Source organism: Salvia hispanica, chromosome 2 (assembly GCF_029641045.1).
Source record: "Salvia hispanica isolate PSC_SH4W2 chromosome 2, Shi_PSC_v1, whole genome shotgun sequence".
NCBI classification, from domain to species: domain Eukaryota; kingdom Viridiplantae; phylum Streptophyta; class Magnoliopsida; order Lamiales; family Lamiaceae; genus Salvia; species Salvia hispanica.
The window spans coordinates 17,765,445-17,780,669 of NC_142693.1; the positions used below are offsets into that span (position 1 = coordinate 17,765,445).

The following is a 15,225-nucleotide window of genomic DNA, read 5'->3' on the forward strand; positions in this document are numbered from 1 at the left end:
TGAAGCTCAAGTTTCGCCTACTGACCCGTATCGAGATAAAATTCATCCCTATCCGGTAGAAACACCTTAAATCCCTCAGCCTATTTTTCTATAAATATGTTCACATAAAAGCAAATGAACCATGCAAAATGTGCATATTGATCATATGCAATAATTATTCTTATATCTAAATAAGTACTACTAGTATAATACTCCTTTTTTTTAATATAATGAATTATAGAAAAAGATGATCAATTAATGGTTCTGAACCTCAGCCTGCAGGCTATAGTTCCTATACTGAAATACGTTGTTAAATGAACAACAACTATATCTATATTTAACATTAGTATCTTAGTATTTATTTACAGTCAAATTTGTTTTATGAGTGTGTGCAATTAGAGTACTAGTAATGTTAGAAAGGGAAATTGATGTATTTTATATAATGATGAGAGAGTTCTTGGACACTAATAATATAATGTTGTCTCTGCTAATCTCAAAATGGTACAGATTTAAAACCAATTAATTGGTAAAACGAGCTTATTTAGAAAACAAAAAATAATTGGTAGTACAATATATATAACATGATAAATTCGTAGCTACTTTATAGGACTATGTCTCGATACATTAATTCTAGCTTCTATGTAAATTATTTTTCACCTAGGACAATCTGAGGCATTATTATACATCTGCAGCAGAAAGTGACTAGACCTTACATTAATGGTATCGACTTATATAGGAGTATATTTTTCCATCAACAAATTTGGTGAGGGACAAACATAACAATAATTTTCGAAATTGTTACATCTATGTATCGACGACTGCCTACATAATTTTAAATCAAATATATCAAACTAGATAAGGAGTATAATTTTGACATCGGCTATGTACAACCATTTCTTCGATTTTTTTGCATACTGAAAATTATGTTAAATATTTATAGTATAGTAGGAGTATGATATTTATCCATCCTGTTATCTAAAAAGCGTTTACATAATTTTTCTATTACACTAATTCACTAAATGATTTGAAAATGATATACTTATGTAATATGTTGGGAGGAGTTTTCATAATTAAAATGCAATTATATCCATTATATGGGAGGGAAAAAAATAAGTAGCTAATGCAATCATATAAAGACAGTAGCTAGCCAGCTATATACATATAACTAAATAATTTTTCTGTTATGCTACATGATTTGAAAAATACTACTCCTAGTATATATTATGTAATCTAATTGTGCCATAAGTACAGTTTATTCTTTTAATATACTCTGATTCATTTTTAGTATATCATGGGAGGAGTTTTGATAATTTAAATGCAATTTTATCCATTATATGGGAGGGACTAAATAAGTAGCTAATGCTATGAAGGCAATAACCAGCAAGTTTATCCATTATATGGAAATAAATAAATAAGTATACCTAATACTATGAAGGCAATAACCAGCTATATATATATTGATTTTATAAAAGCCTATTTCTGATTGATGTGATAAGTTTGCACTTTTGCTTAGCTATATCTTTCCTATATACTTATATCATAAAGCATGCATACTATCCCTCCTAAAATCATATAAATACATAAAACAATACCATAATTTCATAGAATCTAATGAGTTAATAGGCCTAAGGGAACTCAAGTTGTCCAACAAGTATAATGAATATTCATACCAAGAGTTAAATAATCATAAAATCCAAGACAGAAATAGAAATGTAAAATTGCTTCATAGATTGAAATGATACTATAAAATAGAAATGTAACAAAAAAAGAACATAAACTGTAGTTGGTTAATAAGAAGCAAGTTCTGTAGGCTACTTAAAACCTTAACTGAAATAAAATGAAAGAAATTATTTGGCAAAGAAAAGAGTCGCAACACATTTGAGCAGCACACCATTAGAGCTAGGTCTTCTTTATTTTACTCCGGTCTCCAGTTAACGGACCGAATCGATACTCGAACCCTAATCGCCTGCCGCTGTGGTGCGTTCTTGACTTCACCCCGTCACTCCTTTCCTACCAAAAACAAATCATCGTTTTGTTTAGTTTCCTCGTTTCGTTAAAAAAAAAAGATAACGTAATTATAAAATGTACACAATCTCTTAACTTGTCGTAGCGTGCCAAAAAATAAAACAAGCCCTAAAACTAATGAAAAATAAATTTAAAAAATTAATGAAAAATGGAGTTGGTTAGGTAATTACATGAGGGTGGTTGCTACGCGGCGTCGCATACCACGGCAGCCTTAATCCTCTCCACGGTGCATTTGATGAGACTGTTCACCGTTGCCACGGATCCCAACGAAAGCTTGGCCGTTGGAACGGAGTCAACAAGTATCTGGAATGCCACCGTGAGGAGCGATCCGCCTGAACCCCCCTCAGGGATTCCGCCATCTTCCTCACTAGGCCCATCAGGGAGTATGGTGAAACCCGAGGGGAGAAGGGCGACATAGTCAGGGTCGCCCCCACTTAGCACGACGTTCATCGCATGAATATCTACGGGAGCGTAGATAACGTACGATCCGGTCTCATCAGTGCTGCTCTCCTGCAGTATCAGCATGTTGCTCTGGCTCGAATTCGCGCTCTGAAAAAAATAATTTAATTCACATTTTAGTACGCGACCAAACAGAAAATGTTTATTAGTCTTACGTTGACGCGGAGCAGGGAGACCGAGTTTCCTGGATCGCGGCCGTTGGCAATGTGCGCCATTTCTTGAACAAGGCCGCCGTTCGACAGGATGTCCCACTTCGTCCGTTGGAGCAAAAGCGTGTTAGTTGGATTTATTACGCGGAAATTGATGAATAGTGAATAAGTAGTTGATATACCTCGTTTCTGGCATTCTCGTCGCGCAGGAAGTCGAAGACGCGCTTAGGCGGGACAGGGATCCAGAAGGAAGTAGCAGCGCTGAGCACGATACCGGGTGGCCTGCCTGGATCATCCATGCTCTTTCTAGTCATCACACGAACATCATCCGCGCCTATCCCCGACAGCGTCGTCCAAGTATGCGCAGTCGAAGCTCCCACGCCCGTGCAGAAACTCATCACCATCCTCTCAGCCAGCTTCAGCATGCTCTTCCTACCTTCTGGCGAAGATATCACTGCAACATATGTACACCATTATGATTAGCCGCAACGCGAAATTATTGAGAATGAAAAGAAATAAAACCGTACCTCCAACGTCGCCTGCAGAGATATTATTAGCCATCACACTAGCAAGGCGCTCGCATTGCCTGTCAAGAGTCGCCACCCAGCGCTTCGCCCCAAACGCGAGCCCAGAATTCACCAGTGCCTTGTAGATGCTGTGGACGGCCCGGTCGTCCACCTCCACATGCTCAATCCATGTCACCTACCAAATCAAACATGTAACGTAGCGTTAAAACAATTAATTCATTGGTACATATGATTTCAATTAGTACACACACATTAGAGTATCCATTAGGAAGTTCCTGGATCAGACAGCCAGACGGCCGTCGCCTGCATCTTGAGATCGAAGCAGGCCTCAAGTTGTCTAAAGACACATCAACGACGGCCCAAGTCCCGTCGTGGTGTTGCTTGCAGTACCTCACGAAGTAATTCTCCCGAGTCGGGACCAAAGGAGAAGGAACTTGGAATTCAGCAGTCATCTAATGAAAACAACAACCACATTACTTATCCACACATCTATATAAACATATATAAACATAACATTAGCATACCACTTGTAAAGCTCCATTGTAGTTTCCTGCAACTCCAGTAGACAACACCTCCAAAGTCGCTGATCGCGAAACAATGCTAGCAAACACATTCGACCATTGGTTCTGCAATCGAATTCAAAATTAAAATCGAAATCCAAATAAATTAAGCATTTAAATTATATATTAATGAAATTAATCATACCACATCCATCAAGATCTCAACAAGGCTAATGTGGTTCATGATGACCACAGCCGACTCGCGGGAGGCCTCAGATTTCAACCCTAACGGCTTGGGGCCGATCCCGCGAGGGAAGGTCCTTGCGTACTCCTCCTCACAGAAAAGCTCCACACCATTCTCAGTGGTCTGCAGCCACAAGGGCTCACCAGCTTGAGCCATCCTGACGAGTTCCTCCATCGCTGCGACCGCCAGCTCGATAATCACTGGCTTATCAGCTTCAGTAGGGCCCGAGACAGACCTGAGGATATCACCAGCTCCAAAAACATCCCCAGAATCAGCAGCAAAGCTCCCAACTCCAAGATCAAGCGACCGAGACGGGCCCGGGGCTATGGGAGGATAGGTTGGCAGCATTGGCTTCCCAACATATTTGGCAGCAATCCCAGAAATCCTATCAATCTGCATATTCACAATCTGCAGATAATTAAACATACATTGAATGAACATGCTGAGCCTCTTGTTTCCGAATACTTACCTCTTCTCGTAGACGAGCGTTTTCGATCCTGAGATGCTGCTCGTCGAACGACATCTCGCCAATGGCAGCTGGGCCGCCGCAGTTAGGGCAAGTGGCGTTGCCGAGAGCCTCCTTGTAGCGAATATTCTCTGCGCGAAGCTTCTCGTTGTCGTTCCTCAGTTGAGAATTCTCATGACGCTCGTGATGCGCCTGCACAGATAAGCTTCTTTTTGATATCCAATAGAAAATTAGGAAATTAAAGACGAAGATATATACCTTCATTTGAGTGCGTTTGTTCTGGAACCAGAACTTAACCTGCAGCGGCTCTAGCCCCAGACGACGGCCGAGCTCCTTCCTCTGCTTGTCGTCCGGGTGAGGGCATTCATTGAAGAATCTGCAAGAGTACTAACTTGAGCAAAGAAAAAAAGAAGATAAAAGTTGAGATAAAGAGAAGAGTTAATAGAAAAGGCTTACGATTCCATTTCCTGGATCTGGAGCTGAGTGTGGCGATGGTATCTCTTCTTCTTCGGGCGTTGATTCGGATCCTGTTCATCGCCAGATGGCACCTCCATGATATCAGTCCCGGATCTGCTCTCGTACTCTTCGTCTCTTATCGGATCCATCTCGTTTTCCGGCGTCTTCTGCGCCATCTCCAGCAAGTGATGGTGGCCATCGAACATATTCGGCTGAAACATATCTGTCACACAAATCAAGCCTTCATTAATGACTCATAGAAAAACGCAACCATCACTTTAAAAACATAGAATGTAACTAAACAAAGGTACAAGCATAGAACATTTGATTAAAACCTGAAAGAGAAACACAATCTTGAAGCATTAAGATGTTAATAACAAAGATCTATACAAATCGAAGTGAAATAAACTTGATAAATGGACTAATCAGATCTCAAGTGTTTCCACATTGAGAATTGTAATTCCATTTTGAAGAGAGCCTTAAAACTCACCTCCTATTCTTTCTGGGGATTATTCGGGGGGGGGGGGGGGGAGAATTTTATTCAACCGGAGAAGATGGCATGAAGCAAAACCAAATGAACCCTAAGAAAGTGTGGTGTGGTGTGGTGTGCAACTCTGGCAAATGGGGGTTTATATAGGAGAAAGAGAGTTGGGATGGGTTTCTAAAAGTTAGTGTAGAGATTCTCTGGCAGAGGGGGAAAAGTAAAGCAAATGGGATAGTTACATGTAACAACAGACTAGCGATGGACGCCTTTTGTTTGATTGTTTCTTTTAAGGTTTGATGCACTTTTGCAATTCCTGGTTTTGGGGTTCAAAACAAGACTTTCTAATCTCCATTGTCGTGACGTGCCAATGCACTCAAGCACTCAAACAAGAAATTGTATTTAGCAGGGAAGGCTTTTCTATTTCCAGTGTGAACTCAAATTTGCCACTCTATTTTTTTAGACCGTTGCTAGTCGTAACCGCCCACGGGATTAACCAAAAATAAAACAGGAATGTGAGGAAAAAGGCGAAAATTAAGGTGGTTTTTGAATCAAATGAAATGGAATGGAATGGAATTACTTTTTATAAATGAAATGGGATGAAAACCCTTATCTGGAATTAGGGTTTTGTGAGAGAAAGAGAGAGAGAGATGAGTATTGGAGATAAGGAGATTGGAGTGAAGGGAGGTGTAGAGATGAAGAGATTTGAGGTGTTATTACAACGGTGCTTTTCTTGTGAGTGGAATTTAGGTGAGAATTGTTTGGATACGGCGAGGAGAGGAAAAGGACATGAAAAAAAATAGTGGGAGAGAGACGGGAAAAAGTTAAAAGTGGTTGAAGGAGAAGGAGAAGATGAAGAAGACGAAGGAGGGATGATGAGGAAGAAGATGCGGCAGGAATGGAGTAATTGCAGAGAGGGTGTGATGGCATTAATGGTGGGGGTGGGGTGGTTTTATTGCAAGGCTTTGGGGTTGGTATATGATGTTTAAATTTCCTCTGCTTGTATGGTGAATCCCACTTAATTCTTCTCTTTCCTTTTTTTTCCAATTTTCTCACTCCACTCACTCTCCATACAACTCACTTCCTACTGGATCCATTTAGATTTTAATTTGTTTATTTTTTTTTCTAATTTATTTAGATTCTTGCATTTTTGAATTCTCTTGTTTCATTTTGGAGTAATCCGGGCATTTATGAAGTTACTATACACCAAAAAATTAGAAAGTAGTATGCCGGTATAGTAAGAAATATAGAGTTAGGGATCGGATGTATGTAATGCAAAATAAAATCATGTTGAATTGCATTTTCAAAATCTCACATTTGGTTTCATTTGTTTGTAATTTATGTGTACACGGATGTAGGTAGGGTCGGGTGGGATCGGACACAGTGAATATCGTCGCGGATTCGCTGACGTTGTCTGTCATTTTCGACTGACGAAGATTTTTTTTTTCGTTTTGCAGTCGCGTAGTGAAGTTTTCGTTGGTGAGTCGGAGATCGCGTTGAGGGGAACTTCGAAAATGGAAAGGGGTGACGTCGAAGATCGCGCTGCAGACAGCCTGTGTTCTGGTGGAGAAGAGGATTGTGGACGTCAGATGTCAACCCGACTGAAAAAACAAATCTTTCTGCTAAGCATGTAAAAAGTTCCTTATTACACGCATCCGTACATAAAACATGCGACAAAATAGTATCAAAGTTTATGTATTCAAGCATTTAAGATATCTTACAGAAAATCTGTCGTGAGAATCTTTTGTGTGGTCGACAATACCCTGTAATGTCGTAGGTCATGGAATTTTACGTCCCTCGTACGCTGCCGATAGGGTCGGTCGATCCCACCGACCTAATCTACGTGAACTATAGTGCATGCATGGTCTACACGGATGTACCTACGTCGAAATAAAAGAAAATAAAAAAAACAAAGGAGTCAGATTAGGGTGCATATATAGATGATCTTAAATGAATAGAAATTAATAGTTGATTACAATACAAAATTCAATAATTATGCATTCTTATTCATCAGTACATATTATTCACATAAGGAATTACTATCAATTAAAAAAAATACTACTCCATACTATGGTATTAAAGAAAAAAATAATAAAATGTTGCACAATATGTTTGAAATGGGTACTTATATGATATTTCTATGGTATTAATTGATACTAGTTCATATAGCCATAGTATTAGTACATAAGAGCATCCCCATCCGTGCTCTTAGCTAAGAGCACGGAGGTGGGCCCAGACCCACTTTTATTCCTTGTCCTTAGCTAAGAGCACAACACCCACATCCGTGCTCTTAGCTAAGGACAAGCTCAAGGGTCCCACCATTCTATTATTCAATTTAAATACTCCAATTATTAAAAACATTTCTACATTATAAAAATACATTATAAAATAAAAATTACATAATTAAAATCCTAAAAAATACAACTTACATAATTAAAATACTAAAAAATAAAAATACATAATTAAAATAAAAAATACATAATTAAAATCCTACAAATTAAAAATTACAAACGTGGAAGACTATTCCTCTAACCCCAATTGCCTCTTGAGACCCCGGATCAATTGCTCATGTGTTGCAAGTTGTTCCGTTTGGCCAATCAGAAGCTGCCACGTAATTGTGCTCAGCGGCACGGACGTGCTCTTAGCTAAGAGTAGTGCCATGCCGCTGGCACGGACGGACAAGCTCCATCGGTGGACGGACGGCTTGATGCTCAGCGGCACGGACGGACGAGCAGCGGGTTGAGCACCGCTGCGGATGCTCTAAGTAACATAACATTCACGGGGATGTACCACGGTTAATTAGCATAAAACACATTTAATTAGTAGGAATCTCATAATGCCCTCCTCAATCAATGTTTATGAGACAGAAAGTAATAATCCCAAGCTAAACACCATGCCTGATTAAGTTGAACCAAAATAAATTCTCCATACATAGTTAAAGAGTTGTCTCACAATATTTGATCTATAAAACTTCCTATAACAGAATTTTTATGACATATTGGCATTAGGTAAGTGAATCAATTAATTATTGTAATTCAAAATTACTTTGTACTTAATTATGACATTTCACTTAATAAAGTGCCAGTAATTCTATGAAGATAAAATTAATATTCAATTTGGTATGATGAGCCTTCAAATTTCTTACTAGGAGTACTATTTATACTAACAAAACATGTAGTATAAGGGCATCCGAAATGGGGCGGACGATGCGACGGATGCATCGTCCGCCACTACAGCATCGTTACCCATCGTCCGCCATTGTGGACGACGCGGATGATGGGTAACGGACGATGCGACGCGTTTCCATTTTATTTTTTAATTTTATTAAATTTTCAAAACCTATATATTCCTTTACACTTCATTTTTCACTTCACACATTTTCATATTCACACTTCACACTACATTTTCTACATTTCAAGCAAAATGGATTCCGAAGATTATCCGAATAGTTCGATGTTTAGTGCTTTTTTTTTCTAATTTTGTAACTCTTTTTAATTAAGTAAACTTAGAATTTCCCTTTAATTGTGTTGTTTTTATTTGTTTATTTTTATTTATATTTGCAAACATAAAAATATAAATACAAAATAGAAGTAAAATGCTTAGGGCGTCGCTTAGGGCGGGCTATAGTCCACCCCACTGCAGGTGGAATGGAAGGAGGATAAAATGCTGACGTGACAGTGCATAGGGTGTCGCTTAGGGCGTCCCACTGTGGATGACCTAAGTAGACAGTAGTTACTATAGTATGATTTGTATTCAATACTTTGTTTCTCTCTCCAAATTTCAGTCATTAATTTTTCAGTTATCATTGGTATACCGATGATTATCTAAGGGCATTTATATATAATAGTCACGAATATTTTCTCATTAAGTACATACCAGGCAGCACATAATATCAGAACTTCAACTGTTTCAAATAATTGAAACCTCCAACAAAGACTATAGTAATTACTCCATTTAAATATTGATTTTCGCCAGGTTGCAAACATTCTTTGAATCGGATTTCTCACCTTGAAATGAATAAGGTATACCACTAGACTAACTAACATATTCTCAACTCAGCGTGAAAATACGAAAATGCCGATATACTAGATTTATTATACCGAGAAAATAAAAAAAATATCGAATTTTTGGTATACCACAATTTCCAATACAATATGATACTTTACCAAAATATTTCAGAACAATAACGATATGAATTTCATATACCATAATATTACCAAATTTTTTTGTATGTTCCGTAAATCCGGTACATACCGTAATTTATGATATACCGTGTATATACTGACGTCAGAGGCGGAGCCAAGAATTTATAGGCATAGGGAAAAATTTATATATGAAGGAATTTTAAAAATTGAAGGGGCATTTAGTGAAAGATTAAAAAATAAAATTTATGATTGATAATATTTATGTGTGTGAGAAAATATGAAGAGGGGCAAATGCCTCACCAAATCCTATGCTAGATAGGATTTGGTGAGGCATGACTGACGTCAATATACACCGTAAAAATAGTATATATACTGTGAACCGTGAATATATTTGTATCGAATTTTGGTACGGTGTACTGAAATGCAGTACAGTATCAGTATTGAGATTGGTTATACCGAAAATCGGTATACCTGAAACTTCAGTGTGATTTTTACTCATACCAAGTTATTGTACGACATATGATATACTAGTAGTTTTGGTGCTTGATACCATACCGACCTACCCGTGATTCCCCCTCCATAGGTTTAACGGGGCGTGGCATAAGTTTTTACAAAATTAAGTAGTTGGTGTATTGTATATGGTGAAATGGTCTCATCTTAGGGGTAATTTAGAAAAATGCATATATTAATTTGAAGAACTCAAACGAATCATCACAACTTATATGGATGGTTTTGGGTGACAATTAGGTGTTGGTATAGAAAGAAATCATACAATGAATGCTCTCTATGTATATGTTTTTCGAGAGAGTTTCACGTTGTATTTCTTATTCAGCACAAGATTTTATGTAGTATTATTTTGTTGGTTAAGTAGAGAGAGAATAAAGTAAGAGAGTGAGAGAAATAGAGATAGTGATATTTCTATTTTATGAAACGTGTCATATAGCATGAGATATCCTAAATGGAAAATGTGTCACTTAGAGTGAGATAGAGGGAATACAATTTTGTACCCTATTTCTTGCAGTTGCATGCAGGTAGATGTACGTGTGTATAGTCGGTTATCCTCTCATTGTAAATTGTCGTGTGAAATTACATGCATGGCACAGTGTCCACCAACGATTATCAACAGCTCATATAAATGCAAGAAACCATAATATATTGTTCGGTTCGATTAATAAATGCAGAGGATGGCGCACGTGTGTGCCGCCACATCATGTGGGCCACATGAAATCGATATTAACTACCACTAATTCATATCTCGTTAATTAAATTAATACCTAATCTACCTGATAAATACATCAAATACTGTAAAATGCTTAGTTCGTTCATGCTGGGCGTATCGTACGTTCAAGTGTTGTCATAAATATATTTGTTGTACAATATCTATAAACGAAAATGATTAATTTAACTACATACTAAAATTGGAATTCGTGTAGCGTTGGACATAATTAGTATGTTTTTTCCCCTTCATCCTGCTTCAAGTTGCCACTATCTCCCCCTTCTCCTCCTCCTCCCGTACCGTCGCCCTCTTCCCTACCTCACTGTCGCCTCCTCCCTCTACTCACCACCTTTGGCTACTCCCCCTCATCACTGCCGCCTCCTCAACCCCCTCCCACCCCCCCTCCTCAACGTCGTTGCGTCCTCCTCTTCATGCACTTGGAGATCAAACTATTTTTTGCGACTCTATATTCAGAATCAAGAGAAAGAGCGATAGATTGGCCTGATAATTTTGTGTCCCTCTTCCTTGACCACCATCCGACTGAAACAAGTTGGAGGCAAAGGCTCCAAAGCTAGAGTCACATTTGTTTGCAAATTAGGGCTATGACCTTTTATTTTTTTAAAATGCAATTAAAATGGATAGGGTTGGTTGAAATTCGGATTGGGCCGGGTTCGACCCGTGATCACTGGCCCGCGCATGCATATGCGTGTAGCTCTATGTACATTTGGACATGCAAAATATCAACATAAATCATTCATTATCAATTGAAAGATTGGCTATTGCATGCGGGTGACAATAAATTACAATGAAATATAAATTTCATAGAATCTTAGTCGGTACGATCTTAATTAATAATCATTAATAACGCATGTACATAGGGAGCATATTAAATAATGTCATGTACGTATATAATAAGATTGTAACAGGGAGGAGTAACCCTTATTTATTGGAAACTTTAAATAATATGGTCCCATCATAGATAACTTTGGTTTGAGCAAACTAGGTCCCCAATGGTTGTAGAGGGTATGTAGGGCTTTAGAGAAATTCCATCATAATTAATACTGATACTCTGTATTTTTCATGTGCAGGTAATGGTAGTATGTGATTAATCTAAAATTATTTTTTTTCAATAAATATGCCTTTCTACATCGGCCTGTCATGGGAATTGATTGCTACATTTAGGAAAATTACATTTTCTGTCCTTGAACATGTCTTCCCTGTCACATTTCGGTTTTATTGTATATTATTATATATTGTCCTCGGAACTCTGACTGTTTAATTCTCTCAATTTTTCATATATTCATTAGACTGTTTTTGTTAATCAAATCTTAGAAAATACTATGTTATAAATGTGCGTAGTTATAGTGATGGACGTAGAAAAAAAATAGTGATAGGACCTCAATAATTTGATGATCTTGTACACATCTAGTATTTGTTACTTACTAAAGATATTTCTTGGAAATTTACACAAATAAAATAAAAATAATTAGTAGGGGATTAAGTTCCCAGTGCCTCCTTGCTAGTTTATTCCGGTCCGGTTATGGTTAATCGATCAAATTCCTATATCCAAACAATGCCGGTTTAGTCGAAGATAAAATTAAAGAAAAAAGAAAATGGGAGGTCTTTGTACGCATGCATGAATCCTAAATTTATATTTTATTCTTTTCAAAATTTTGAATAAACTTTGTTTCAACGTCGTTTTTAGTATCACATGATTCATATCATGCCACATTGCCATGCTATATTTCTTATGACTTATGTGCATTGAAATTTGAACTTTAGGTAATAAGTGAGAGGGACCGATAGTGAAAGAGAGAGTGAAGAGTAGACATTGAGCGTGTGAGAAGGTAGTGTGATGTTTAGCCATGCATGGAAAGACTTACTCCTCACATATATATACAAAATTAGTTTAATAATGACATGTGAGTGAAATGCGTTAGTATTTACTCCCTTCGTCCCGCTTTAGGAGTCCCGGTTGAGTCGGGCACACATTTTAAGAAAAAAGTGTTTGAGTGTGTAATAAATAAATATTGTAGTGGATGTTGAGACTCACTATTAATTGAGTGTCCATTGAATAAATGTTATAGTGGTTATTGTGACCCACTTTTAACATTTTTTTTATTAGTTGTAGTGGATGTTGGGGTCCACTTTTAACACTCTGTAGGTATTTTTTATTAATTTATCTCAACCAGGACTCTTAAAGCGGGACGCCCAAAATTGATCAACCGGGATTCCTAAAATGGGACGAAGGGAGTAACATTTATAGTAAATGCGAAATGAGATTCTTGTTGGCGGATAATCATAAATGTAAAAACATGACTATTATTGTCTGATGAATAGAGTATTAAATACTTCCTTTGTCCCGTCATAAACAAGACATTTCGTTTAGGTATGAGATTTATAAAAAAAATGATGTTTAGAGAGTTAAGTAGAAACAATAAAGTAATTGAGCGAATAGAGAATAAAGAGAATAAAGTGAGAAATGAAGTAGAATAAGATAAAGTAATCAATTTTGCCAAAAGAAGGAAACAACTCACATTATGCGAGACGGTAGTTTTATTTAAAGTTTTAATTATATTTAAATTTATATTTCACCCGATTTATATAAGAATGGGATACGGGGCATTATGACAATAAGATGTTACATATTCTGGAATTTACCATTCCTAGAAACCTATCAGAGGGTAAAAGTACAATATCAAATCTTCATTGATAAGGCAAAGTGCAGAGCAAAGGTCAACGAATATCAATTGATAAGACTAATTTCAACAACCGATCGCCCATAGTTAAAGAATTGTACAGTATAAGTTTTTTTTTTTTTTACCATGAGATTTAAATGCAAATCGTCTTCAATGCAGGGTAAAATAGATTAATAATATTTGATCGTTTAGACACCATAAATCTCATGTTGCAATGATATAAATATAATAAAAAAAATGATATAAATATAATTATTTTTTTATACAATGATACTTTGTGTGGTCATATTGTATATATTTGAATAATGTTTGATTTGTAGTTAACTAATATAAGAGTTTATTTATTTGAACTGTCACCCATGTAAATATATATATAAAATATACACGTGAACGTGCGTACGTGAGTATATTTTTTGTCTAAAGTATATACTATTCAATATTTTTATTACTATATTTTTAGGCAATCTAATTTGGAGAAAATGGTAGTTCTTGGTTGGTTTTCTATGTATCATGATGTGAAGGAATTTATCTCATCGAATAAGTTGTTATCATTTTTCCAGATTTGAAACAAGAAGAATTTGCCAGTAAAAGGTGGTTGTTAAATTCTAACGTAATTAGATATGTTGATAGGAATGTTATCTTAACTCTCGTAGACCAAACTATTACCGTCTTGATTTGTGAAATTGATTATTAATTGGCAACATGAGAAAGGTATGCTACATTAAATTTAGTTTTCCATTTTCCCACCGTCACATTTTTTGAAAATTGATTTATAAAATAGTGTTTCTTTCTGTCTACGAAACAATTTCCATTAACATTTTAGGATATTTGCATTTTAAAATCTCATTTATTTATCTTTTCCACCATATATAAGTAGACCACACACTCCACAAATCATTAATTACACGCTCATTTATTTTAAAATTAATATTAATATTAATATTATATAAAAGCGAGACTCAAATTTCACCAATTTTTGTGTTACTTTAAATCATGGACGAATAGAGTTCTATATTAAAAACTCAAGTATATATGTTATAAGTATATATTATCGATCAATGTTTATTATTAGTTTTTTTTTTTTTTTTTTCATTGCCACATATATAATTTGCTAATCAATTAGTTGAGTATGTATTGAATTGGCGTGATTTTTGTTGTTAGCATAATTTGTTTAATTGATTAGTGACTGTCGTTCAATAACTATATAGACTCACACGCAAGTGATTTACCATTCAATTAAAATTTATTGATTTCTAAATCATCCATGTGATAATGTAATTGGGATCCCTATTATCAGTAGGTAGCTAATCATAAGCTACATTATTAATAATTTAATAAAAGGTTGATCTATGCTCAAAACAATGAATTAAGGTATTTAAATTTCATAATTTAGATATTGGCTTGCTATTATAAATAGAGGGTAGCACAAAATATTTTTTTCCATGCCAGCCATTTTATAACAAATGTCAAATTATAGGTAGAAATGACATTGAGGATTAAATCGGAGGATAGCAAACAAATGTATATTTTCAAATTATCTAGCGGCCGGATTTTTTGTTTTGGTGGTTCTATAATCTATATATCCATAATATATTTTATTTTCTTCATAGTCCCTTATTTATTCAATTAATAAATATACTACTTAACTTTTAAAATCCTTAGTATATTGGTTAATGCCCGAGACAATTGAGTCAACAGTGTCACGACTAAAATCACTTATATATCTATATAGAATAGAGTTGATTCAAACATATTTTTTATTAAATCTAATTAAATAAGGAATTTACAGGTTATCACAAATATTTCATAATATGGGCAACGGTATTTATTTTCCAAAAGTTTTTTAAATTTTGTTATCTTGCCAGTAGTTGTGTGGTTG

The 15,225-nt window shown here is 35.9% G+C and overlaps 1 protein-coding gene across 4 annotated transcripts; it reads right to left on the bottom strand.

Annotated features, from left to right (window-relative positions):
• Positions 1-1,680: 1,680 nt before the first annotated feature.
• Positions 1,681-6,204, bottom strand: LOC125202173 (homeobox-leucine zipper protein PROTODERMAL FACTOR 2-like). Of its 4 annotated transcripts, none has more exons than XM_048100533.2 (12): positions 5,296-6,204; positions 4,806-5,028; positions 4,608-4,725; positions 4,353-4,541; positions 3,845-4,276; positions 3,664-3,765; positions 3,391-3,591; positions 3,140-3,314; positions 2,795-3,066; positions 2,619-2,720; positions 2,175-2,553; positions 1,681-1,989 (listed from the first exon to the last, which is right to left on the bottom strand). In XM_048100533.2, exons 2-11 carry the CDS (start codon positions 5,024-5,026, stop codon positions 2,188-2,190), a joined length of 2,178 nt encoding a protein of 725 aa, XP_047956490.2. In that variant the 5' UTR covers positions 5,027-5,028; positions 5,296-6,204; the 3' UTR covers positions 1,681-1,989; positions 2,175-2,187. The 4 variants fall into 4 exon arrangements, with proteins under 4 accessions (XP_047956490.2, XP_047956488.2, XP_047956491.2 ...); XM_048100531.2 differs by having other exon boundaries at positions 3,845-4,291; XM_048100534.2 differs by having other exon boundaries at positions 2,619-2,714; positions 5,296-6,203.
• Between the last annotated feature and the right edge of the window lie 9,021 nt (positions 6,205-15,225).